A 24270-nucleotide genomic window follows, 5' to 3' on the forward strand; every position below is an offset into this window, starting at 1 on the left:
CTCGGGAACATTCAGTTCTTTGAATACATACTTCCCGAGAACCTGTTATCTGTAGCACTGGGCCAAGCACTGGGACGTGGAGGCCCAGTCCTGCCTTCTCAGAGATCTGGCACATTCGGCACTGTGTCTCCAAGCTCATCACACTCCCCCTGGGCAGCTTGGCTCCAGTCTCCAGCCGCTGGGTCTGTGGAGCCCCAGTTACAGCCGAGTGGTCAGGACAGTGGCTGTGCTTCGTAATCCTCGGCCCCACTGCCGTCTGTCTGCATTCCAGGCGGAAGCGGCACTTTCCGGCACTTGTACGGCTCCCAGGGCGGTCTGTCGTCAGCTCTGCAGGGTGCGAGGTGCCGGGGCGGGGGTGGTGGGGGGGGGAGGGTGCCCACTCTACCTCACTCCCTTCCTGACTCCGGCCTTTCTGGTTTTACCCCCTGACATCAGCAGGGCTCAGAGGTCGTGATGATTCATTTTATGTGTCCGTTTGGCCAGGCCACAGTACGGAGATATGTGGCCCAACACTATTCTTGATGTTTCTGTGAAGGTGTGTTTTGGATGAGATTAACAGATGGGTAGACCCTTGAGTAAAGTAGATAACTCTCTGTAAGGGGTGGGCCTCATCTAATCAGTCAAAGGCCTTAACGCGGGGCGGCGGTGGGGGGGGGGGGGGACCTGACCTACATTAAAGAAGAGGGAAATCTGCCAAAAAAGTGCCTTTGGATTTGACCTGCAACTTTTTCCTGGGTCTTCTGGCTCACCAGCCTGTACTACTGGACTTACCATGCCTCTGTAATCATGTGAGCCAATTCCTTAAAATAAATACCCATCTCTCTTAATAGAGAGAAGTGATACACACACACGCGCGCACACACACACACACACACACACACACGCGCACACACACCCCTACCTCCAACTGGTTGTACTGCCGAGGGTTTTCCTGCAGTCCCCCTGGCGTAGAGGTGAACGTTCTAGTCGGAGAGACAGATGCTTTAAAACCACTCGTAAATACAGTGTGACAGGTGCAGCATTAGAAATGTGCGTACAACGTTTTGGGGGCCACGGCAGGGCACCTGGGGGCCAGGAAAGGCTCCCCGAGGCGGACAGAGCAGGGCGTGTGATGTGCCCGCGCAGAAGGCAGCGGGTAGAAGGGCTGGGGCAGGAGCCAATGTCACTCACCGCAGGCCTGGCCCTGAGGGGCGCCCGCTGAGCCTAATACGACACTCTGAGCAGTACACGCGGGAAGACCCAAGCTCCCAGACAGTAAGTCGTTTGCCCCAAGACCCAAGGCTGAGAGGCAGTGGAGCAGAAACTAGAGCCAGAGGGCTGGCGGTCCACCCGCACTGTGGCCTGTCTGGAGCCCGCGTCCTGCTCCCCAGGGCCCTCTGAGGAAGGGAGGAAGAGAGAACAGCCCGGCACGGGGCGTTCTCTTCCCTCACATACGGGTGTCTAAATGGAAAGGATTTCCGTGACTCCCCTCTCGAGCGCCCATTTCATCTCTGCAGCGGACACCCGTCGAGGCTAAGGGAGGCTCGTTTTCTCCCTCGCGAGCCCGCACCCCGGCACGTACTCCAGCAGTCTCGTGGAGGATCCGGAGGCTTTTCGACTCCAGGTTTCAAGAGCAGTGGAAGGAGCAGGCAGGGATCGTTTATAAAGCGAGATCCCGAAAATCCTGACACATAACTGCCCCTGGGGTCCCAGACACGTAACCACAAGAGACCGCAGCGAATGCCTTCTTTTTTCAGTACAGCCACCGCCGTTTCCAGGTTAGAGGCTTATGGGGCGCTCCAGGGTGTATACTCTGTGTCCCGTGTCGCAGGCCGGCCAAGAACTGTCCCCAGCCCCAACACGCCCTCTAGCCGAGGCCGTTTGCAGAGGGTCTCTAAGAAAGGGCTCCAGCCAAGGGGACGGGCCCCACTTACCCTTCGTGTGCACCCTCCCTGTGAGCGGGGGAGACTGAGGAGATTCGTGCAGACGATGAGACTTCCAGTTTCAGGGGACAGTCAGTCCTGTCATTGAGAGGTTGGAATTCCTTAGTCTGAGACATTAAGTTAGCTCCTCTTGGAAGCCTTGCGGCCTTTCTGTGGGGTCAGAAGGAGACTGTCTGTGCAGAGTGTTGTTCTGTCTACTCCGTCAGAAGGATTGGGAATCCAACGGGGAAAAAAACTGGCCAACGCTTCAGTTAATGTTATATTGACCCGTGAGATTCTTTGAGGAAAGCAAGGGTCTACTAATTAAAAAACAAACAAACAAACAAACAAAAAACGGTAGGGGCGCCTGGGTGGCTCAGTCGGCTGAGCATCCGGCTTCGGCTCGGGTCATGATCTCACAGTTCGTGAGTTCGAGCCCCGCGTCGGGCTCTGTGCTGACAGCCTGGAGCCTGGAGCCTGTTTCGGATTCTGTGTCTCTCTCTCTCTGCTCCTGCCCTGCTCATGCTCTGTCTCTGTCTCTCAAAATAAATAAATAAACATTTAAAAAAATTAAAAAAAAATGGTATAGTCACAAAGAGCAGATTTCCTTTGTTTGAATGTGTTGATCTAGCCGCCTGCCTCTGCAGTGTGAGACCTGGCGTTCCCCGTGAGGATGTTGGCAGGCAGGAGAGCCCCAAGAAGGGGGCGGCAGGGCACCAAATGCCTGCCGAGTGCGCCGTCTGTGAGCTTTAAGGGACACAGGGATGCTCTGCCCAAAGTGGAGAGGCCAGACAGTCCCCAGGGGGTTGAATGACTGCCGTGTTGAGCAGGGACAGAGCCGTTCTAAATGACAAGCCGCCGTCTCCTGCTGAGTGAACTAACATTCACTGGAGGTGGACGGGCTTTAGAAGCCAGAATTCAAGATAGAATCTCCCAGAAGAAAGGACCCCTGGTTCCCACCCCCTGTATGTCTCTAAACGTGTCCAGGCAGCGCCCCGATGCGCATCGGTGAGGGGTGCTCGGAAGGAGGTCCTCTACCCTGTGTTGTTGGACCAGCTGATCTGAAAGTGTCTCTCCTCCCTTCAGCCCGATGTGTGGATTCACGATGATGGCCACCGCGGGGCTTCCGGAAAGGGTACTTTGCTTCGGTGCCAGGCTCTCTGCCCAGGCCCTTTATCGGCTTTACTTGCTTTCTCTTCACCACAAACTTACGACTCAGGCAGTGTTCCTGCCCCTTCCACGGTGAGGAACTGAGGCACAGGGAGGGAAGCTACCTCGCCCAAGGGGTCAGCCATAGAGCGCTAGACCTGGGATTAAACCCGGCCTTTCCGGCCCCAGACCCCACCTTCTTAACCACCAGGCTGCCTGGGGGAATTTTCTCACGTGAGACAAAAACCTCGCATCTCTTCTCTTACCCAGCTTGCTTGTTGTTTCATTGATGGTTTTAGCATCAACTGTCCCCCATCTCCCTTAGTTTGAGACCTGCTTTTCATGTGGAAAGGACTTGAGGAACTTGCAGGAAGGGGTGTCTCTTCTGATTTGATTTTTAGTCTTTTAACAGGATTCGCTCGAAATGCCAGGATCAGAGTGGGATTAATTAACCGGAGTGGATTTTGCTTCTGGAGTCCAAAACCGGGCAGCACAGGGCCCTCGTCCATCTGTCTCCTTGTGCGCGCTGGGGACGCGCTCTTCCGTCCTGGCCACCTTGGAGGTGGTTATGTCACAGGGTGGAATTGGCTGGGGTGCGAGACATCTGTCACATCATCTCTGAGTGTCCTTGAGCAAGTGGCTGAGAATCATCTCCTCCTCAGTCTTCCTGAGTGGGGTTACTTTGCCCTGCCCTCCTCTCCGTGTAGGGGTTCAGAGGTGACAGTAAATATCCAGTGGCCCTATACGTGCATTAGGCACTGACTGGACCAGACTGAACCCTGGCTTTCTCCGCAAGGAGCTTAGACTCTACAACCACACGGAAGTGAACGGGTGCAAAGACCCACAGGATGCTAGCCCCCGCCCCCCACCCCCCTCCCCGCAAGCCTCCCCGAGGTTTGTGCTTTGGAATGAAACAAGAGCGAGTTTCTTGCAAGGGTCAGTTGTGCTGAAGGCGCACAGTTAGGGAAGAACCACCTTGGCGCACAGGCCTTTCCCCGCCGCAGTCGAGGTAAGAGGCCACGTGAGGGGAAATTGGTAGCACAAGGCGGCAATGAGGGGGCGGGTGGCAGACTTTGCTGGAAAATAACCGGGCTAAACAAACCGAGGGTGACATAAGGCAGCACCGTCCAGTCGGACTTTCCATGACAGCGGCTACCAGCCCACGTGACTGTTGAGAACTTGAAATGCGACGGGTGTGACTGAGGAACTGCATTTTTCATTTTACTTAATTTCGGTTAAATAAAACCAGCCACACGTGCCTAGGGGGCGTGGAGCGCGCACATAGAGCTTTGCTATTTAAAAAAAAAAAAAAAAAAGTTTTTTTACATACACAGCTTTCATCACAGGCAGTGGCCTTTTGCGAGGTACATAGCGTATTATGATCCTTACAAATGAGGAAACCAAGGCTCAGTGCAATTAAGTTACTGGCCCCAAACCACACAAGCCGGTAAACGGCAGAGCCCCAGCCCATCAAACCCAGCACTGATTCCTTCACCGTCTCCTTGCAGTAGGCCCCGTTCCTCCCCTGGTAAGGGAATATCACTTCAATTTTACGGACACCAGTGGCTGTCCCCTGCCCAACCCCCGGGGTGTCCCACATCTCCATAAGCTCATTCTGCATAATTTCAGCCAGTGCACACCATGCCCTCCCGCACTGCTCCCCCCACCCCCGACCCCATGAGGAGTCCACCCTCCACCCGCTCCAAGCACAGCTTGTCAATTGGAGGTTCGAGCAAAGGATCACAGACCCCGATCCTGAGTGACTTCCCAGTCCCCGGAGATGCCGTGCTCCTACAGATACTCAACGGCAACAGGGGAAGCCTGATTCTCTTCTGTTCTGGAAAAGAAGTAGGGCCAGTGATCAAGACCAGCAGAGATGAACCAGGTTCTCCCCGAGACGGGGAGAGTGCCAGAACCCCAGTGACAGCTTCGTGGGGGCGTCGTAACGAGCTGTGAATCCATCCGTCGTTATAGCTGTCACCGGTGTGCTGAGAAGGCACGGTGGGGGTGGGGCAGGAGAGCTGGGCCCCCCTTCTCCAGGTCTTGAGGCCTTTCAGAAGCAGGCTGAGACAGTTACGTGTTATGTGTGTCCCCCAAGGTGGTTTCCTAAGGCTCTTTCCGTTGTGGTGACAATTTAAAACACCCCACGTTAGTAGTCGCATCCCGGGGCAAAGCGTCCTGCCGTGTATTGACCAATTTTCTTTTCTTTTCTTCCTGTATATATCTGAAAGTTAGTTAAGTCCTAGGAGCAAGAAAAACTTTTGTTAGGAGAAAATGAAAAGCTTGGCAATGAAAACATAACAGTTTTCTGCCCTAAAGACCTTTGTCAGACAAGCTCGTGGCTCAGAGAGTAAAGCGTCTGCAGCAAATTCACATTCCCAGGGGCGGGCAGTGCCCTGTGCTCTCCGTGCTGCTGGGACTATTTCAGTGTAATGATGCTGTCTCCACATGTGTCCAGGGAGAGACGGGACCTCTTGGGAGCCACACCAGCCCGCAGTTACACATCTAAATGAAGGCTGTTTCCTCCGGCGCTGCCTCTCGGAGGCTCTTACGGAAAGTGCCCGGCACAGTGTAGGAGTGGATGTGTGGGTCTCCAGCGATGCTGCCTTTCTCAGATTACTGATCTTTAGGGCAGGCTCGCAGATCTGGACACAATTCATGTGTGTGTCTTCAGCCGTCACAGCAGTGGCGGAGCTGGGATGAGATTCCATTGGAGGCTCTGGGGTTTTTTCATAGAATTACCGATTTATTCGTTCAGCTAAGGAGTCTGAATTGATATCTCTGACCAGCTGAAGTAATTCAGTCCAAGCAAACCCAGGCCAGTGGGATACTGGACCAGAGGGCCCGTCGGACAAGCAGCACCTGTCAGGCTGGGCCCTTCCTCTCTTGGCCAGGTTTTAACTGCCCAGCTGACAGTTGCTTCTAAATTGTGCCCCTTGAACCTGTTGGGGTGAGCACCGGGTGTTGTATGGAAACCGATTTGGCAATAAATTTCATATTAAACAAAAATAAAATAAATTGTGCCCCTTGACTAGGACTTTTGAAGTTACATTTTTTATGTTACTTATTTAAATGTAGATCCTAGTATATAATCAGTTTATTTTTTTTTAATGTTTGTTTATTTTTGAGAGACGGCGACAGTGCATGAGCGGGGGAGGGGTAGAGATAGAGAGGGAGACACAGAATCCGGAGCAGGCTCCAGGCTCTGAGCTGTCAGCACAGAACCCCATGTGGGGCTTGAACCCACGGCCGCGCGATCATGACCTGAGCCGAAGTCGGACGCTCAACCGGCCACCCAGGTGCCCCTGTAATCACTTTAAAAGTAAGCTCATGCTGGGGGGCGTGGGGGGATAGATATGGCGGAGGGAGATTAAGAGGTACAAACATCCGGGCACCTGGGTGGCTCAGTCGGTTAAGCGTCCGACTCTTGGTTTCGGCTCAGGTCAGGATCTCATAGTTCGTGAGTTCCAGTCCCGCATAGTTCGTGAGTTCGAGTCCCGCATCGGACTCTGTGTTGAGAGTGGACAGCCTGCTTGGGACTCTCCCCCTGTCTCTGCACTTCCCCCACTTGTGCTCACGCTTTCTCTCTCTCTCTCTCTCTCAAAGTAAACTAAAAAAAAAAAAAAAAAAAAGGTACAAACTTCCAGTTATAAAATAAGTAAGTCGTGGGGATGAAAAAGTACAGCATAGGAATATAGTCAGTAACAGTGTAATAATTTTGGATGGTAACACGTGGCGATTACACTTCTCGGGATGATCAGTATACCTGAAACTAATACCTGTATAATGTCAACAGCCACTAACTTAGATCCGGGTTGTCTTGGGGAACAAATCCTGTGAGTTCCAAATGCACCTGTGCGTGAGTGACCCCAACAGGGAAGTTCTTCTGTAGTTCTATTTCGTCTGTTTGTGATGAAATTATAGTTTAGCATCCCAAAGCGTAAACATTTCAAAATGTCTGTGATACCAACACATAGAGATAGCCACTTGAGGATGCAGTCAACATATTTATATAAACACACACGCACCCCATTTTATAACGTAGATACTTAATTAGAAGGGTATCGTGGACCTTTTTACTATGTTATTAAATAATTTTTGTAGATCATGATTTTAAAAGACATTGCACTGGATGCATTATACCGACAGATAGTAATTTTAATCAGCCTCCTTTTCGTGGGAGTAATTAGGTTGTTGCTAATTTTTTTTGCCGTTATAAAAAATATTCTGGGGCGCCTGGGTGGCTCAGTCAGTTGAGCGTCCGACTTTGGCTCATGGGTTCGAGCCCCATGTCGGGCTTTGAGCTGACGGCTCAGAGCCTGGAGCCTGTTTCAGATTCTGTGTCTCCTTCTCTCTCTCTGCACCCCCCCTCACACTCAGTGTGTCTCTCAAAAATAAATAAACATCAAAAAAAATTCTGAGATACATGGTTATATATATATGTGTGTGTGTGTGTGTGTGTGTGTGTGTATACACACACACGTGTGTATATATATACACACACGTGTGTGTGTATATATATATACATATACACGTGTGTATATATATACACACACACATATATATATAAATGTATACACACACGTATATATATGTATATATATACATACATATACGTATATATATATAGGCAGGCCCTTGGGTGCATTTCTGATATGTTACATTAGATCTAATCTGCATTTCTGATTGTTGTGTTAGATTTAATCTCTAAAAGTGGAACCTATCAGTAAAATAGCAGGTTTTTACTGGTTTTTACTTCGGCTCACATTTTTCGTTCATGCTACAGAATCACCCTGCAAAAAGATTGTACCAGCTTAACATTCCCAGTGGTGACGAGTGGTCTGTCACCAGTAATTGGGAGTTTGAATGTAAGGAAGATGGTATTGTTGGTCCACACATTGTATGTTGAGATCAGTCTGTCTTCCAGGGAATAAAGCCAACATCATCTCCACTCTGCTGGTCTTTTTTTTTTTTTTTTAATGTTTATTTATTTTGAGAGAGAGAACAAGCGAGCAAGGGAGGTGCAGAGAGAGAAGGGGAGAGAGACAGAGAGATTGAGAATGCCAAGCAGGTTCCATGCTGTCCGTGCAGAGCCTGATGCGGGGCTCAAACCCATGAACCATAAGATCATGACCTGAGCCAAAACCGAGGCAGACACTTGACTGACCGAGCCTCCCAGGCGCCCCTCCATTCTGCTGGTCTTTTTTTTTTTTAATTTTTTTTTTCAACGTTTATTTATTTTTGGGACACAGAGAGACAGAGCATGAACGGGGGAGGGGCAGAGAGAGAGAGAGGGAGACACAGAATCGGAAACAGGCTCCAGGCTCCGAGCCATCAGCCCAGAGCCCGACGCGGGGCTCGAACTCACGGACCGCGAGATTGTGACCTGGCTGAAGTCGGACGCTTAACCGACTGCGCCACCCAGGCGCCCCATTGCTGGTCTTAATAACATAGGCCAGCACTCCGTCTGTCAGCTACGGTGTCGGAGGTCTTGGGAGCCTTAGAAATGATGCTTTTGTTTTTTGTTTTTTGTTTTTAGAAATGCTGCTCTTGAAGTTAATATGTGGATAGTAGGCACAACTCTTAAGACGCTCAAGAGATTCCCGCCCCTGGTATGCACATACCTTCTCCACTCAAACACTAGTCCAGGCATTGCCGAGGGAGTTTTGATTTTGTGGGTATAATTATGGTCCCAAATCAGTTGATCTGAAAAAGGCAGTTATCCTGGTGGCTCTGGCATAATTAGGTGAGCCTTTTAAAGGAAACGGCCTCTTCCCAGCGAAGAGATTTTTTGCAGGGAGGGATTCATCCCGAGGAAGGGTTTGCAAGGCAGACTTTGAAGGTGGAGGGGCCACGTGGTAAGGGGCGCAGGTGGCCCGGGGGAGCTGAAGGCAGTCCCCGCTCACGGCCGGCAGGGAAACGGGACCTCAGTCCTCCAGCCACAAGGGAACAAGCTGAGTGAGCCCGAAGGAGGATCCCAGCTGCCAGCTTGAGAACACAGCCGGCTGACACACTGATTGCGGCCTTGTGACACCAGGAGCAGAAAACTCCCCCGTGCCACGCCCGCACTTCCGATCCACAGAAGTGCGAGCTAATGAATGGATATCGTTTAAGCCACTAAGCCGGGGGGAATTGTAATACCACAAAAACAGATCCAGGATTTCTTCAGCTAGGTTGTGGGACCTTCTGGATCATTTCCTCCTCCTTAACACGTTTGACCCCTTTACCTCTCTCTTATTCTCCTTCTCTGACCCTCCCTTTCTGTGTTTCTCTGGGAGCCCCTTGCCCGTGGCCGCCTCCCCCCCACCCCAAATGCTGGGGATCCCCAGCTCCGCCACTCTTGGGATTTCATTGCACCTGTGCACTCTGGACTCTTACCCGTGTGTCCTCATCCTTGACCTTCTCCGACGCATGTCTCCGATGCCCTGTCTGGGGCTGCTGCTTGCACCCCAGACTCCGCCTGGTCACATGCTGGGCTAGTCCCCACCTCCTCCCGCTGCCGCCACGTTCGTTACCTTTTCACGTCCTATCTCCAAATTTTAGAACGCGTTCCTCGCGTCACTGCCTGGATCTGACCTCTCCATAGAGCGGGAACGGTGTCGAGGGCCCGCAACACTTCCAGGCAAAATGTGAAAATGTTTGTTTCCCTTCGATCGGAAGGGGAGAAAACAAGCTTTGAAGTTGAAGAACGTGCTTTAATACATCATATTAAGGTATTCGCCTGCCTTGACGCCCATGCAGTTGTAAAATGTGGTTTTAAATATTGGCGTGTGGAGGAAGAGAGGCCCATGGAAGCAGAAGGGCCCACGAAAGTCACAACACGGTCCTGGCGTCACCTTATTTCTAGAGAAGCAGGTGTTTGCACATCGCCCTATAAGCAGGGAGGATGCTTTTTCAGGTGGTCCCGGTGGATAGATGTCTTCCGGCTTTGGTGACTGGGAAGGGTTGCACATCACCAGTGATTTGGGGCCACTGCCGTGGCCTCCTCTGCCGTGGCAGGGGGTCGTTTGAGCTCGGAAGTCCCTCCCTTGCCTTCAGCTACTTGCCCCGTGCTCTGGGACTTCCCTCGCGACGAGCAGACGAGCCCAGTTTCTGGAGCACGGGTGAGGGATTCTCTCGCACCCTGGATCCAGCAGGATCCTCTGGCGGGTCCGTGCAACCCCCGCGTGGCACCCCACACCCGTCCCCGAGGTCACCCGTGCTTCCAGAGAGTCAAAGAGGGAGGGAGGTTAGCCAGGCACCCGGACAGTCCGCCTTCCAAGGGACCTACCGCAGTGCTGTAGCGATTACATGAGGCTTCGGCTCACCCAGTGCCGCATCTGGGAAAGCTCCCGGCAGGAAACTGTTAGCAAGATGTGATCCTCTCTAGGTTACGATGAGATCCAGGAGAGAAGCAGGATTCTCTGAACCCTTTGCTGTCGGGATTCAAGCAGGGCAGTGTTTTTACTTATTTATTTATTTTTATATTTCATTTATTTATTTAGAGACAGTGGGGGGGGGCAGAGAGAGCGAGGGGGAGACAGAAAGAATGCCAAGCAGGTCCCACGCTGTTCAGCGCAGAGCCCGACGCAGGGCTCGAACTCACAAACCGCAAGATCGTGACCTGAGCCGAAGTCGAGAGAGGGACACTTAACCGACAGAGCCACCCCGGCGACCCTGGGGGCAGCGCTGCTCTGATGTAGGAGTCAGACCGGCTCCAGCCAGGCTTTCGTCCTGTGACGGATGATGGGCTGCGTGTTCATCAGGACGGGCCGTGGTCTCCTGTGCAGCTTTGTTGGGGCGTCTGAGGTTGGCGTGTGTGAGATAGGACACAGACGCACACAGAGGGACGACTGTGTGAACACGCAGGGAGAAGACGGCCATCGACGAGCCAAACGGAGAGGCCTCGGGAGAAACCAGCCCTGCTCGCTCCTTGACCTCAGACTTGCAGCGTGCAGGACTGTGAGGAAATACACTTCTGTTTAAGCCGCCAGGTCTGGGTTAGCAGACGAACCCGCCAACCCCTCACACCTCTCACTAGCCTTGTAAAGAGTGGCATCAGAAGAAGCGGGTATGATTTGACCAAAGGAGATAAGACGGTCGCACCCACGTTATGACGAAGCCAAGATCCCATTGACTTGGCCGGTCATGGCATCCAGTGACCGTCTCCAAAGGCGTTAGTGTTCGTTTTCTCAAACTATCCTTGCCAAGTCACGTTGCTTGCATCCTTTGCTAGAATGCTGTTGTTTTTTGAACTTGGTTGTGGGATTTTACATTTAGTCCTGCTGTGGCCGCCCCCATCCCTCGGGGGGAGGGGCCTTTGGAAACCACGTGGGGTGTCACGGTGGGCCTGAGGGGTTCCAGTGACACATTTCCGATTTCCTGGTGAGAAAGCTGGATTTGGGTGGAGGACTTACTTTTGGATGACACTTGGGACAAAGCTAACTGTCCCTACGGTGGATTTCAGGGCACACGGTGCCCAGCGTGGGTATGATGGGATTTCAGGCAGGATATCTGGGAGAGGCAGGTCTGAATCCGAGCCTCAGGTGGAGAAGTCCACGGTAGTGGGGATTTGCTGACGGAGAGAAGACAGGTTCTGAGAAGACGTCCTAGCTCTGCCAGAAACACATGTGACATGTGACAGAGATGGAGATTGGCTTCTCTGTCCCTGTATTTTCCTGTCTATCAAAAGAGACTCCTTCTGGGCATTGAGGTGGAAAAGGCATAGAGGCCCCCAAACGAAATGTCAGCGTTGTGCCAAGTTATCGACGAAGACGTTCTGTATCATCAAGGTGTCAGTCACCTGCCAGGCTGCACAAGAAAGTAGGGTCCTCCCTGAGGACCTAGGATCTAGGGTGAGCTTTTGGGACAGGATTAGCCCTCGGAAAATGAGCTGCTTTTAAAATTAGACTTACCCGGGGGCACCCGCGTGGCTCAGTCGGTTAAGCATCCGACTTCGGCCCAGGTCACGATCTCATGGTTCGTGAGTTCGAGCCCCGCATCAGGCTCTGTGCTGACAGCTCGGAGCCTGGAGCCTGCTTCGGATTCTGTGTCTCCCTGTCTTTCTCTGCACCTCCCCAGCTCAGGCTCACACTGTCTCTGTCAAAAATAAATAAACTTAAAAAAATTTTTTTTTTTAGTTAGACTTACCCGGGGCACCTGGGTGGCTCAGTCGGTTAGGCCTCCGACTCCTGGTTTCAGCTCAGGTCATGATCTCGTGGTTTGTGAGTTCAAACCCCGCGTCGGGCTCTGTGCTGGCAGCATGGAGCCTGCTTGGGATTCTCTCTCCCCCTCCCTCTCTGCCCCTCTCCTGCTCTCTCTGTCTCACTCCCTCTCAGAATAAATAAATAAGCTTTAAGATAAATAAAATTTGACTATATTCACTTTTTCTTTTAATTTTTTTTTTTTATTCTTTATTTTTGAGAGAGAGAGAGAGACAGTGAGACAGAGTGTGAGTGGGGGAGGAACAGAGAGAGAGGGAGGCACAGAATTCGAAGCGAGATCCAGGCTCTGAGCTGTCAGCACAGAACCTGACACGGGGCTTGAACTCACGAACCGCAAGATCATGACGTGAGCCGCAGTCGGACGCTTAACTGACTGAGGCCCCCAGGCGCCCCTATATTCACTTGTTCTTCATCTGCCTCTGGAACATCAGGCACTGTATTTTGCAAGTGGTTCTCTGGCCAAAGACAGGTATTGTGGACGCGCCCAGGTCCTCCCTGGGGCCATGTTGGTTTTGCAGTGCAGAGTATCATCGGCTGTCCTCATGGGCAAGCCTGCACTCCGCAGTTCGGTGCACTATTCGCTTGTGAAATGCTGCCAGTAAAGGCACCTAGAACATTCCCCAAGACGATCTTTTCTCCCTTACGGAAAGCAGTAGCTAATACCCATGTGATAGATTCTTCATGACTCGGTCAGTCATTGGGAGAACGATACTTTTTCTTGCATCTATTCCCATTCCCTGCGATGACCCCCTTGGGGATGTCCATGGAAGATGTTCATGGCACAAAGAGTTGAAGAATTGCTTGCTAATTCCGGCCCATCCTCTTTGCTGGTCCTGGCAGCTCAGGTGAGTTTTTAATCCCCGATCCTGTCTCCTCCTCTGCCATGGGAGGTGAACACTACGTCTTCTGCCTGCGCCGTGGCTTCTGGAAGGAATAAGGAATAATTGCAGATGCACTTTGCGAATTAGAAAGCCGTATTCAAATGGAAAGGTCACAGATAAGTTTATCCCTTACAGGGGAGGTGGCCTTTACCTTGTATTTACTGTAAACTCAAGTCCCTCCCGTGCTTCCGGACTGGGGGATGTTTGCATTGACCTCAGCTCCCAAATCCATCACGTGTGAGGTTTGTCCCTTTTCTTCTCCTCCCTTGACATTTGCAAACCGAAAAGTCTGGGCTGAGCCACCAGCTAGCTGCCTAGGTTACAGGGTGGCCTTGGGAGTGACTTGGGGCCTCTGCAGGCTGAGGAGGTGATGACGGTGTCATAGGGACCGTGGAACCAGTGGCTCAGGGAAGAGGTGGCCTTCCCACTCATTTCTGGCCCGGCGACGGCCACCTGTGCCTCCCCGAAGCTTTGGGTCCCAGGCCTGACCCTGCCGGGAGCTCTCTGACTCCTGTGTGTGTCTGTTCAAGATTTACGTCCACCTGAAGGAAGGCGGGGGCCCCGATGGGCTGGATGCGCTGAAGAATAAGCCCCAGCTCCACAGCATGGTCGCCCGAAGCCTGTGCCGGAACGCGGCGGGCAAGAACTACATCATCTTCACGGGGCCCAGCATCACCAGCCTGACCCTGTTCGAGGAGCTGGAAAAGCAAGGTTTGTCATGTGGCGGGCCCGTCCGAGAGGGGCCCCTCGCCCCTGAGGAGTGATGGGAGAAGTCTGGGGGTACAGGTGCATAGCAACCGGCACAGCCCATGGGCTGCTGGGCCAGGAGGGAACACGCTGGTTTCAGCCCGCCGTGTGCCTGCCACAGGGCTGGACCCTGCCAGGCGCTGGTGATCAGCAGGGATACGGCCACAGGCTTGCGGTCTGGGCGGGGGTGTGTCGGCACAAAGCTCTGCCCAAGTCACATTTGGTTGTGTCGTTTGTTGGGAGACCGTGGCCATTGAGGGGTTCTCCTAGTGTCCTAGTCCATTCGGGCTGCTCTGTCAAATTACCACAGACGGCAGCTTATAAACAGCACACATTTATTCCTTGTAGGCCTGGAGGCTGGAAGTTCAAGATCAGGGCACCAGCGTGGTTGGGTGCAGCTCTCTTTCAGGTTGCCGATCTCACGTGACCGAAAGGATAAGGGAGTTCTCTGGGGTCCCTTTCCTTTTCTTCCTTTTCTTCTCTTTTCTTTTCTTTTTTTTTTTTTAAATGTTTATTTATTCTTGAGAGAGAGGGAGACAGAGCGTGAGTGGGGGGTGAGGGGGCAGAGAGAGAGAGGGAGACACAGGCTCCAAAGCAGGCTCCAGGGTCTAAGCTGTCAGCACAGAGCCTGACGCAGAGTTTGAACTCACGAACCGTGAGATCATGACCTGAGCCGAAGTTGGATGCTTAACTGACTGAGTCACCCAGGCGCCCCTGGGGTCCCTTTTCTTAAGGGCACTGCTCCCATTCATGAGGGCTGCACCCTCATGACTCAGGCACCTCCCAGAAGCCCCACCTCTTAACACCATCACCTTGGGCATTAGGCTTTCAGCAGAGGAATTTGGGGGGAATGCACACATTTGATCTGTAGCACCTAGTCCCAGCTCCTACAAAGGCTCTTAAGTCTGGACTCATCCCCATCTATAATGTGGCCCCTCCACTTGGCGCAGATGTCACAGAGAATTATGTAGAATTAACACAGCAGGACAGTAGGCCTCAGAAAATTCTTAGTGCGCTATGGTGCTGGGATGCTTCGTTCATCTGTTCAAAGGTTAGGAAGCCTTCTGTGGCTCCGGCAGAAATGGGGACTGCAGAAAGAGGTCTGGACCAAGTCAGGGAGCCTGACAGCAAGCTGTATATCCTTTGCTTTGTCCTACATTTGGGGGATTTATATCTCATCCACTCAAGAGAAACATAAAAAGCCTCTCCTCTGCTATGGCAGCCACTGAAATCGCAGACCGATTGCTTAGCAACAGATCAGACATCCGGTCTTAAAACAAAACCCTCTCAAGTAATGGAGAGCCAACAGCATCTGACCTTGACCTCAGCCACTGCGGCAAGGAAGCAGCCCTAGACTGGGTGCTCTGCTGGCCCTGGCTGCGTCTGACTCATCTGCAAAGTCCAGTGCCCAACAGGGCTCCGTGCTTAATGGCTGGGAGAAGTCAGGGTGGAGAGATCCGACCACGCGAAGAGGGGCCGTGGAAGTAAGATTGGAGAAAATGGACCCTGGTGCGCGCTAACCGAACCCCTCGGAAGAACGAGGGGTTCCTGTGTTAGAGCAGGTGGCGAGAGCCGAGGCTGCCATCCCCACTCGCCCACTCGTTCAAGTCCGACTGTGGGTGCAGGGCCGTGAGCCCTGGGGTTCCTAGAACCGCCCAGATAGCATTTGCGTGCTGTTGGGGCCACCCGGCATCACACGGTATATGCTCCCGTCACCTAGACCAAGAGTCAGGTGGTGCAGTCAGGTGGCATGTTGTCCCGGTGGGGCTGGTGTGCAGAGTGCGGGTGCCCAAGGACTGTCACGGGCCATCAGTGCTGCTGCCCTGACAGCTGGCCATGCTGGCCTGTGATTCTGGGAAGAAAAGGACGCTCCCCAGCTCAGGGAATTAGGGAAAGGACGGAAGAGAATCTTCTACTGGGAAGAAAATAATTACACATGGGATTTAGCTTTTCCCGAGAACGAGCAAAGATTTCATTGCCTGTTTTTTGGAAGCTTCTGGAGCTCCTGTGCACTTCTTGCGTGGCTCCACTGTGATGATGAGACGCTGGGCTGGTGGTTCTCCATTGTCCCCACACTGGTGGCTGCGTGCCCTCCCCTCCCCCAGGCTGCCCTGGGCTGGGCTGGTGCCCTCCAGGACATTCTCACGGGCAGCAAGGATTGAAGAAGGGCATCGTAGCTGTGAGTCTGGCCGTCCCTCCGTGGACAGAGTCTGCTTTGTAAAACAGCCGGAAGAAGACACTGATATAATAAACGCTATTTTCATAAAGGGGCAGATTCAGGAGACTTGGATGCTGTTTGGGTTTTCTCCTTCCCCTCTTACAAAATTGCACCTGCTGTTTTTGGCTGCTTGTGTGCACGGAGCCTCGGATGGAGAATTTAAAACATCCTTTCTCCTTGTTCATCTAAGGCTCCCCACTGTTTTAAAAACAGTTCCTTCTTCTTAAATATTAAGACGAAGGGTAGCTGGAGTTGGAGCTACAGAGGTGCGAGCGGCCAGCAGCCCTCTGCTTCAGAGCAGTAAGGCTCCATCATGCCACCCAGTGGCTCTTCCAGTGCACCCACTGGTGCTCATTAGGCAGTGGGACCCAGGTAGTTCCTCCCGTTCCCCTCCGCCCCCCGCGCCCAGGGCGGGCCGGAGATGTGCGCACACAAGGTCATAGAATGTTTCGAGTTACTGATGATACTGCGTCCGCCTTCAGGGAACTTCAGTCTGTGATGGGAGACCCCGGATGAGACTTTCCCCAGCGACTTCCGTCAAAAGTGCCTCTTCACGTCCCCTCCAGGCATCCAGACTGAGGATGCTGGCTGCAGGGAGAAGCCGTGGCTCTCCGTGGCCACCTGGCCCGCTCACTGGGGCAGGCCAGAGGGTGGGGAGGGCCAGGAAGGGCCTTTTAGCAAAGCCTCCTTGTCCACGTTGACCTCTGTTCACAATCCCTCCTGCCTCCGTGGGACCGTCTGTGCATTAGTGGCCACCCAGTAGCTGCTCCTCGCTCAGAGTGCAGAAGTTTCTAGAAGCAGATGAGCAGATGGGAGGACAGGTGCACATGCTCAGCCCTGAGCCTGGCACATAGCCAGCGCTCTGAAGAGACTCGCTGATTCACTGCGATGGTCTCATGTAAAATCTTAAATGCTTATTTTTTTATTTTTTGAGGGAGGGGGAGGCATAGAGAGAGGACGGGACAGAGGATCTGAAGCAGGCTCCAGGCTCTGAGCTGTCAGCATGGAGCCCAGTGCAGGGCTCGAACTCATGAACCACGAGATCATGACCTGAGCCAAAGTCAGACGGTTAACCAATGGAGCCACCCAGGCACCCGGTCTCACATGTAATCTTGAACGTTCTTATAGAAGTACTGGGACAGAGCACCTCTGGGATAGAAGTCCCCAGACTTCAGGGGTCTCCCCTGCAGGGACGTCTAGAGGGCCCCTCCCCCAAGCATCAGCCCCAGAACAGGGCAGGCCCGTCCTTTCCACCAGCGTGCGTGGGGCCTCCCTGACCGTGTGGACGCGGTTTTGTGTCCGTCTCCCCCGCAGAGATCTACTGCTGTGGCCTGCTCAGCCCCAGGAAGAGTGACTGCACCGGCCTGCCCCCGTCCATGCTGAGCAACCCGGCCACCCCCCCGGCCCGGGGCCAGCACCGCATCAAGATGAAGGGGAACATGTCTCTGATCTGCTGGTACAACAAAGGGCCCTTCCGCTTCCTGACCAATGCCTACTCGCCCGTGCAGCAAGGTGGGCCCGCGGGGGTGGGGGGTGGGGGGGAGGGGGGTTTGTGCAGCTCAGGTGTCAGGTGACCCCATCACTGTGAGCTTCTGGGCCGGGGACTCGGCGCCACTGCACCTGACTGGTGGTGGGGGGGGGGGCGACACCAGCTCCCCGTTGCTTGTCGGCGGCCGAGAGAAGCAGGAAGGGACCAGGGTGGGGTCCGCAGGCCGCCAGGGTTGTCTGTGGTCGCTCTGAGTGCTGTACGTGGCCAGCACTCACGTGGTCACCTCGGCATCGAGGATCTGTTCTGACGGGAGGAGAAAACATCAGCTGTTTTTTTATTGGTTCGGCGTCTTCCTCCGAGATGAACCACTAGGATTTGGGGGTGGTCAGGTGATTCTGTCATCGATTTTCCTCAGGGTCTAAAATCCATAAGGCGTCTGCAGTTAAAGTAACTACAGCCCCCACCTCTTTAAGCCACTGACAGGGGAACTCAGATGACAGAGGGCGCCTCACCGAAATTGTCCCGTCACGTCGTGTACTTGCAAATCCCCTATAATTGTCTGTATCAAGACATGTTTCCCCTTTCCTGCTGCAGGAACGCTGCGGGGCGCTCGGTTGTGTTGGAGGGGTGTCTGTGTGTGTGATTGGTGTGCACGTGTGGTGTATGTGAATGTGTGTCTCGTGTGTGTGTGTGTGTGTGTGCTTAATTAATGTCTGTTCGTTTATTCCCACCCCTCACCCCGCACACACACCTAGGCTCTGTTACATTTCAGTGGAGATGACAGTCTAGGGACCCAAACCCACGGGACTCGGGGTTAAGGAGGTGTGGAACGCCGCCCGTCACTGTATCACTGTGTCAAGGGCACTCGGGGGAGATGTTTAAATTGACCTTGCAAGCCAAAGGGCGAGTTTGAATTGGACTTCCACACTCTGGTGATTGGATAAGGGCTCTCACAGGGAGAATGTTCGAGAATAGGGCGTAGGAGCCACCTCCCCCCAAATTATGCGTGACAAGTTGCAAAGTTTGCGATAGGATTTAAGAGGACAGGGCCTTAAAAACCCCAATCTCAAAGGTTGGGAGGCTTAAATCCATTGTCAAGGGAACCAGCAAGGAGGATATTTGATGGGGAAGAAGAGAAAATTGGTAGGGTTGATTTTTAAGTATGCTAAAACTTACTGTTTGTGTTTCCTTCAGTTATAGTTTACGTTTCTTTTTTTTTTTTAATTTTTTTTTAACGTTTATTATTTTTGGGACAGAGAGAGACAGAGCATGAACGGGGGAGGGGCAGAGAGAGAGGGAGACACAGAATCGGAAACAGGCTCCAGGCTCCGAGCCATCAGCCCAGAGCCTGACGCGGGGCTCGAACTCACGGAGCGCAAGATCGTGACCTGGCTGAAGTCGGACGCTTAACCGACTGCGCCACCCAGGCGCCCCATAGTTTCTGTTTCTAAAGTACTCGGTTATAAATCACAAAGTCCCCGTTCTGAGACACCCTTAAAAAGCCCAGGTCGTATGCCTTTGGCGTGGCCCCGGCCCCTCCCCCAGCGCCTCTGGAAGCTTCCCAGGGTGGATGGCATGGGCACCTGTGAGCCAGGCCCGCCCTGGAGCAGACAGAGCCCCACGGGTGAGCTCCCAGCCTGGGTGCCACAGGCAGGAAGCGCCAGGGGGCAGGGAGGAGGCGTGGAGAGTGGCAGCTGGGTGGCCACAGGAAATCTTTTTATTAGTTCACATCTTAGAGTATTTGTTTTTGTGTTTGTTTATTTAGAAGAGAAGGAGGACACAAGCGGGGAAGGGGCAGAGGGGCAGAGAGAGAGAGAGAGAGAGACAGAGCGCGAGCAGGGGAGGAGCAGAGAGAGCGAGAGAGGGAGACACAGAATCCGAAACAGGCTCCAGGCTCTGAGCGGTCAGCACAGAGCCCGACGTGGGGCTCGAACTTGTGAACCACAAAATCATGACCTGAGCCGAAGTCGGACGCTCAACCGACTGGGCTACCCAGGCACCCCCTCTGCTCCCTGTTTTATGTCAGGATAGCCAGGCAGGGTGGGGAGACGCACATTTGTCCGACGGGGGGGTTTATCGTCTCTGTTCTCCGCAGGAGTGATCATCAAGAGGAAGACTGGGGAGATCCCCTGCCCCTTGGCCGTGGAGGCGTTCGCTGCTCACCTTAGCTACATCTGCAAATACGACGACAAGTACAGCAAGTAAGTGGAGGCAGCCGCGGGGCTCACCGGCACGGCATGGAGATTGGTGGGTGGTCAGCAGTGCCCCGGTGTCCGAGTGGACACATGTAGCCCCTGTGAGACAAAATCCTGAGCCCCTTCCTGGTCTTCCAGGCTCACCCGCACAGCCCCCTCACTTCTGGGCGCCCTGCCTCCTTCCCTGTCACCCTTGCCCCTGGGTGCCCTTCCCTCTGCTCACCCGGGGCTTGCCATCTCTCAGCACTCAGCGCAGAGCCTGCTCCCTCTGTCCCCTGCCCCGACCGCTCTCCTCCCCCACCCCGGCACCCACGGACCACGCAGCATCAGCCCCCCGGTGTCCACACGCTGGGTGCCGTGTTCTCCAGCCCAGGTTACTGAGCTGTTTCACCTCTGGGCACCTGCTCCGGGGGTGGCCTCGTCTGAAGCACACGCGTAGCATAGACAGGATGCGTCACCCACGGCGCGGTGACAGGAGCTCGGGAGTGATGGCTGGTGAACCTGAGCGGGACTCTGAAATTGGTAGGGTTGAGCCTCCCAGCCTAGAACGAGGCTGGAGGAACCCCCAAAAGGCAGGTGGGCGCTTACTCCGCCCACTTGGAGGGTAACTTGCTGGGCTTCTCCGTGGCAGAGAAAACCGAGGACCCGGTTCCCCCTGGAAAACTCAGCCCAGGTTCGAAAGGCAGCCCCATGCCACCGGGAGTCATTGAACAAATGTTTACCGCGTGCTCTGCTCAGCACCTGCTGAGTCCGTGAGGTTATTACAGAGAAATCTGCATTTGTATCGCAGACGCGTTGGGTCCCCTCTGCGCCGGCCGTGGCGGGGATGCTGACCCTCAGGCACGTCTGGGGGGGGCGGGGCAGAGACAAACGTGCAGATGGGAGGACACGGCGTGGGCCTGAGTCGTAAGCCGGCTCTTGGCCCTGGAGGGACACCATCCTCCGTCTTGGGGCAGAGGCCTCCCTGACGTGACATCCGTCCTGGATCCGAAGGGAAGGCGGGGGTGGCCAGGAGACGTGCCCTCGGGAGAAAGGGGACGTATCGCAGGGGCCTGCAGCTGAGGGTGTACTTGACCTTGGGGAACGGAAGCAGTTCAGGATGCACGGGACGCGGCAGCTGAGAGGGTCCCTTAGCAAAGAGGGAAGCCCCCCAGGCCCTTTCCCTTGGAGCTTCTGAGCCATCGGAGGCCAGGCTCCCGGGTTCGGCATCTCTTCTGGTGGCTTCCTCCCGCCGCACCTAATCCTCTGCTAGGAATCGTCTTCATCTTCTTTGTCTTAAGTGAAGCTGACCGTGACTAAGCTGCAGTGAGAGCTGACCCCCCCCCCCGGCCTGGTTCCTACCCCCGCAGCCCACCTGCGGCAGCCCTGACCGTGATGGGGCCTTTTGGGGAACATCTCCCCGGACCCGGGCGCCCACGAACCATCCGACTGAGCCTTTCTTACTCCTCCGCCCCCGCAGGTATTTCATTTCTCATAAACCAAACAAGACCTGGCAACAGGTGTTCTGGTTCGCCATCAGCATCGCGATCAATAACGCCTACATCCTGTACAAGATGTCAGACGCCTACCACGTGAAGAGGTACAGCCGGGCGCAGTTCGGCGAGAGACTGGTGAGGGAGCTGCTGGGTCTGGAGGAAGCCTCCCCAGCCCACTGATGCCAGGCGGCCAGGCCTAAGTGAGGACCAGGTCCGGGAGGCCGGAGGAGGGAGGGAGCGGGCCATTCTGACCTGCCCAGCCAGAGCCCTGCGGGTGCCCCCCCGCACCCCCCTCCCCGGGGGTGGCCCCAGCCCGGAGGGGTGCCCACGGCTTCCACGGGGACCAGGGTGGGCCTGGTCAGAGGACGGCTGCCCGTCCCGGTTCCCATTCGAAGAAGAGCATGTCCTCCCTCCAGAAGCGGCCACCCACCCGGTGCCGGGGCGGGCGCCGCACCCAGACTCCACGTGCCGGCGGGCGCGCTGTCCGTGGCATTGGCCCAGCAGGGCGCTGCCTCCTCGTGACACCCGTGGAGCTCAGCTCGGTACAGGGGCCCTGGGAAGGCTGTTGCCGCCGGAGGCGCCAGGGATGGGATGAGCCGTAGCACGTCCTGCTAGAAATGCCTGCTCTGTAAAGACGTAAAGATGTTTGTGGCGCGGTTCAGTTTCCTGCCGTGTCCGACGGCGACCAAGGCAAGCAGAGGTGGGGCTGTGCACCGCTAAGGCCGTGTCGGTGTGGGCAGGAGACCCGAGCGTCGTCCCGCACCTGCCTCACGCAGGCGGCTTGGAACGGGCCTCCTGGAACAAGGAATGCAAACTGGGTGCCATTGACACGCAGGGATGAAATGGGGCAGCGATTGCCCGTTCCGAGTCAAGGATGAGGCGTTCCTAACTCATTTCATCTCCCTGGCTGGTGGACGGGGGAGAGAGGGAAAATGCCAACGGAATCGCAGTGACGTGTGATGCTGTTTTTTATTTTTCAATATATCTTCAGGTTATTTTCTTACCGTTGCTTAAAATCTTCTGTAAAAGGAAAATGTCCCCCTTCTTTTCCGCCCCCTCCCTTCGCCCCAGCCGTGGCTGTTTGCGTGGTCACAGTTCGGTATTCTGGGCCCCGTGACTGTGCCAGGACCGGAAAGGGCAGCTTGCTCCCAGAACGGACGTGCTTCCACTCCATCAAGGAGCACGGGGGGCCCTGTGGGCCTTAAGCGTTGCCGTAGACCTGATCGTCGGCAGAATTACTTGTTTGGGAAAACACGAGGCGTTGCTGCAACACACGCCAACACGTCTGGGGGTGACACTGGCCAGTTCTCGCGCCCTGCGTGTGGTCACCTGGCTGGGTGTGCCCTCTGACTCCATTGCCCCAGAGCCCTGCGGCTGGCACGGGCAAACCCAGGAAGGTGACCGGGTGACCAGCTTTGTTGGGGGTGATCTCCCCGTAGGACCGCGAGAAGTACATGCCAAGGCCGCTGGCATCTGGGGCTCCTGCTCCCAGGTCTGCGTGTCTCCGGGGGAGACCTGGGCCAGGGTGATCCCCTGGCCTGACCGTCCCCCGCAGACACGAAACGAGCGATTCCTGGAGTTACACGATCCCCCTCCGGCCTGGTTTACGTAGCCCCCTCATTTTTTTTTCTTTTTTTTACCAAATGCAAAATCTATTCTACTCAGGCTTTGGGATGTTTTTCCTTGTTCACACTCAGTTAATTAAACGTGTTGCTGGCCGCATGCTCCTGAACTCCACGCCATTCCTGCAGCCTGCGTTCGTGATGATCCCCCTCGCCCTGTGGTTTGAATTCGACGCCACGGATTGTAGGCCAAATTTTAAATTGTGTTTCCAAACACCTTCGCCGTGTCCTTTAATTGGATTGAAAGCACTTTTACCACATGGAGAAATATATTTTTAATTTGTGATGCTTTTCTACAAGGTCCACTATTTCTGAGTTTAATGTGTTTCCAACACTTAGGGAGACTCTAATGAAAGCTGATGAAGTTTCTTTTCTGTCCAAATAAGTAAAAGAAAAAATAAAAGTCTATTTAGATGCTGATCCTTTGCGAATATGCGAGTTTGTTTAAATGGTCAGGGACAAGGAGCGCCTGGCTGGCTTCGTGGGTAGAGCACGCGGCTCTTGATCGTGGGGTCGTGAGTTCGAGCCCCACGCTGGGTGTCGCGTATGCTTACTAAAAAAAAAATAAAAGATCAGGGACAAAACCACGGGCTACTCTTTTAAGACTTCTTGGTGTGTGAGCTAGTGTGCATGATCTTAAACTGTTTTTAGTATCCTACGCCCCTGAGCAGTTTAAAAAAGAAATTCAGTTAAGTCTTGACTTAGAGAAATAGATATCGATACCCTGGTCCTGTGAGTCAAGCTGTATCTTGGGTGCCTGTGCCATTGAAGAAAACTCCCACCTGCCTTCCAGATGGGGGATGCCTCCTCCCTTCTCCCGGTTTCTGTGGTCGTCCGCATTGACCCAGAGAGACGCTCTTGCGACAGGCCGGTGGGTGGCTTTGCGTTACCGAGTAATTAGAGGGGACTTAACACCAGTTTAGCGCTCTCCTTTTTAAACGGTAACCACCTGTTTTCAGATACGTGCTTGAAGCAGACGGCAGTTCCGCCGGGGGTCTCTTGGAGCCCCTGCAACGCTGGGACGAGTTTCTGTTCTTCCGGAAGGAGGACAGAGGGACCTAGAGTACTGATTAGGAAAGCCTGTAGGACCTCGTCCTACAGATGTGAGTCTGAGCACCTTGGAGAATTGCTCCAGTTCAAATCCACCTGGCTCCAGTATTTCCAAGGGTTGGAGAGACTGGTTGCCCCTGGATTGGCTCAGTTAGTAGCTGGCCACTGCTGGGGTCTGGGGAGGGCCCAATAAGTGCTTCTCACCACGGCGGGGGGGGGGGGGCCCCCGGCCAGCAGGTGGCATCCCGAGGCCAGCCACCGCTGTGGGATGTCTTTGCTACAGGGTCTGAAAAAGAAAATCAGAACAAGGAGCATCCCGACCCTTATGGAGAATAAAACA

The 24270-nt window shown here is 54.2% G+C and overlaps 1 protein-coding gene across 1 annotated transcript in view; it reads left to right on the forward strand.

The window, feature by feature from the left end:
* PGBD5 (piggyBac transposable element derived 5) overlaps positions 1–23300 on the forward strand; it is a 120758-nt gene extending 97458 nt beyond the window's left edge. The window contains exons 5-8 of the mRNA XM_040464915.1: positions 13665–13845; positions 17414–17611; positions 19684–19789; positions 21243–23300. Of these exons, the coding sequence (XP_040320849.1) occupies positions 13665–13845; positions 17414–17611; positions 19684–19789; positions 21243–21438 (681 nt within the window). The 3' untranslated portion in view covers positions 21439–23300. The remainder of the gene's footprint in view (positions 1–13664; positions 13846–17413; positions 17612–19683; positions 19790–21242) is intronic.
* Positions 23301–24270: the final 970 nt, after the last annotated feature.

The sequence above is a fragment of the Herpailurus yagouaroundi genome, unplaced genomic scaffold, assembly GCF_014898765.1.
Source record: "Herpailurus yagouaroundi ecotype Mexico unplaced genomic scaffold, PumYag 530, whole genome shotgun sequence".
In the NCBI taxonomy this organism is placed as follows: Eukaryota; Metazoa; Chordata; class Mammalia; order Carnivora; family Felidae; genus Herpailurus; species Herpailurus yagouaroundi.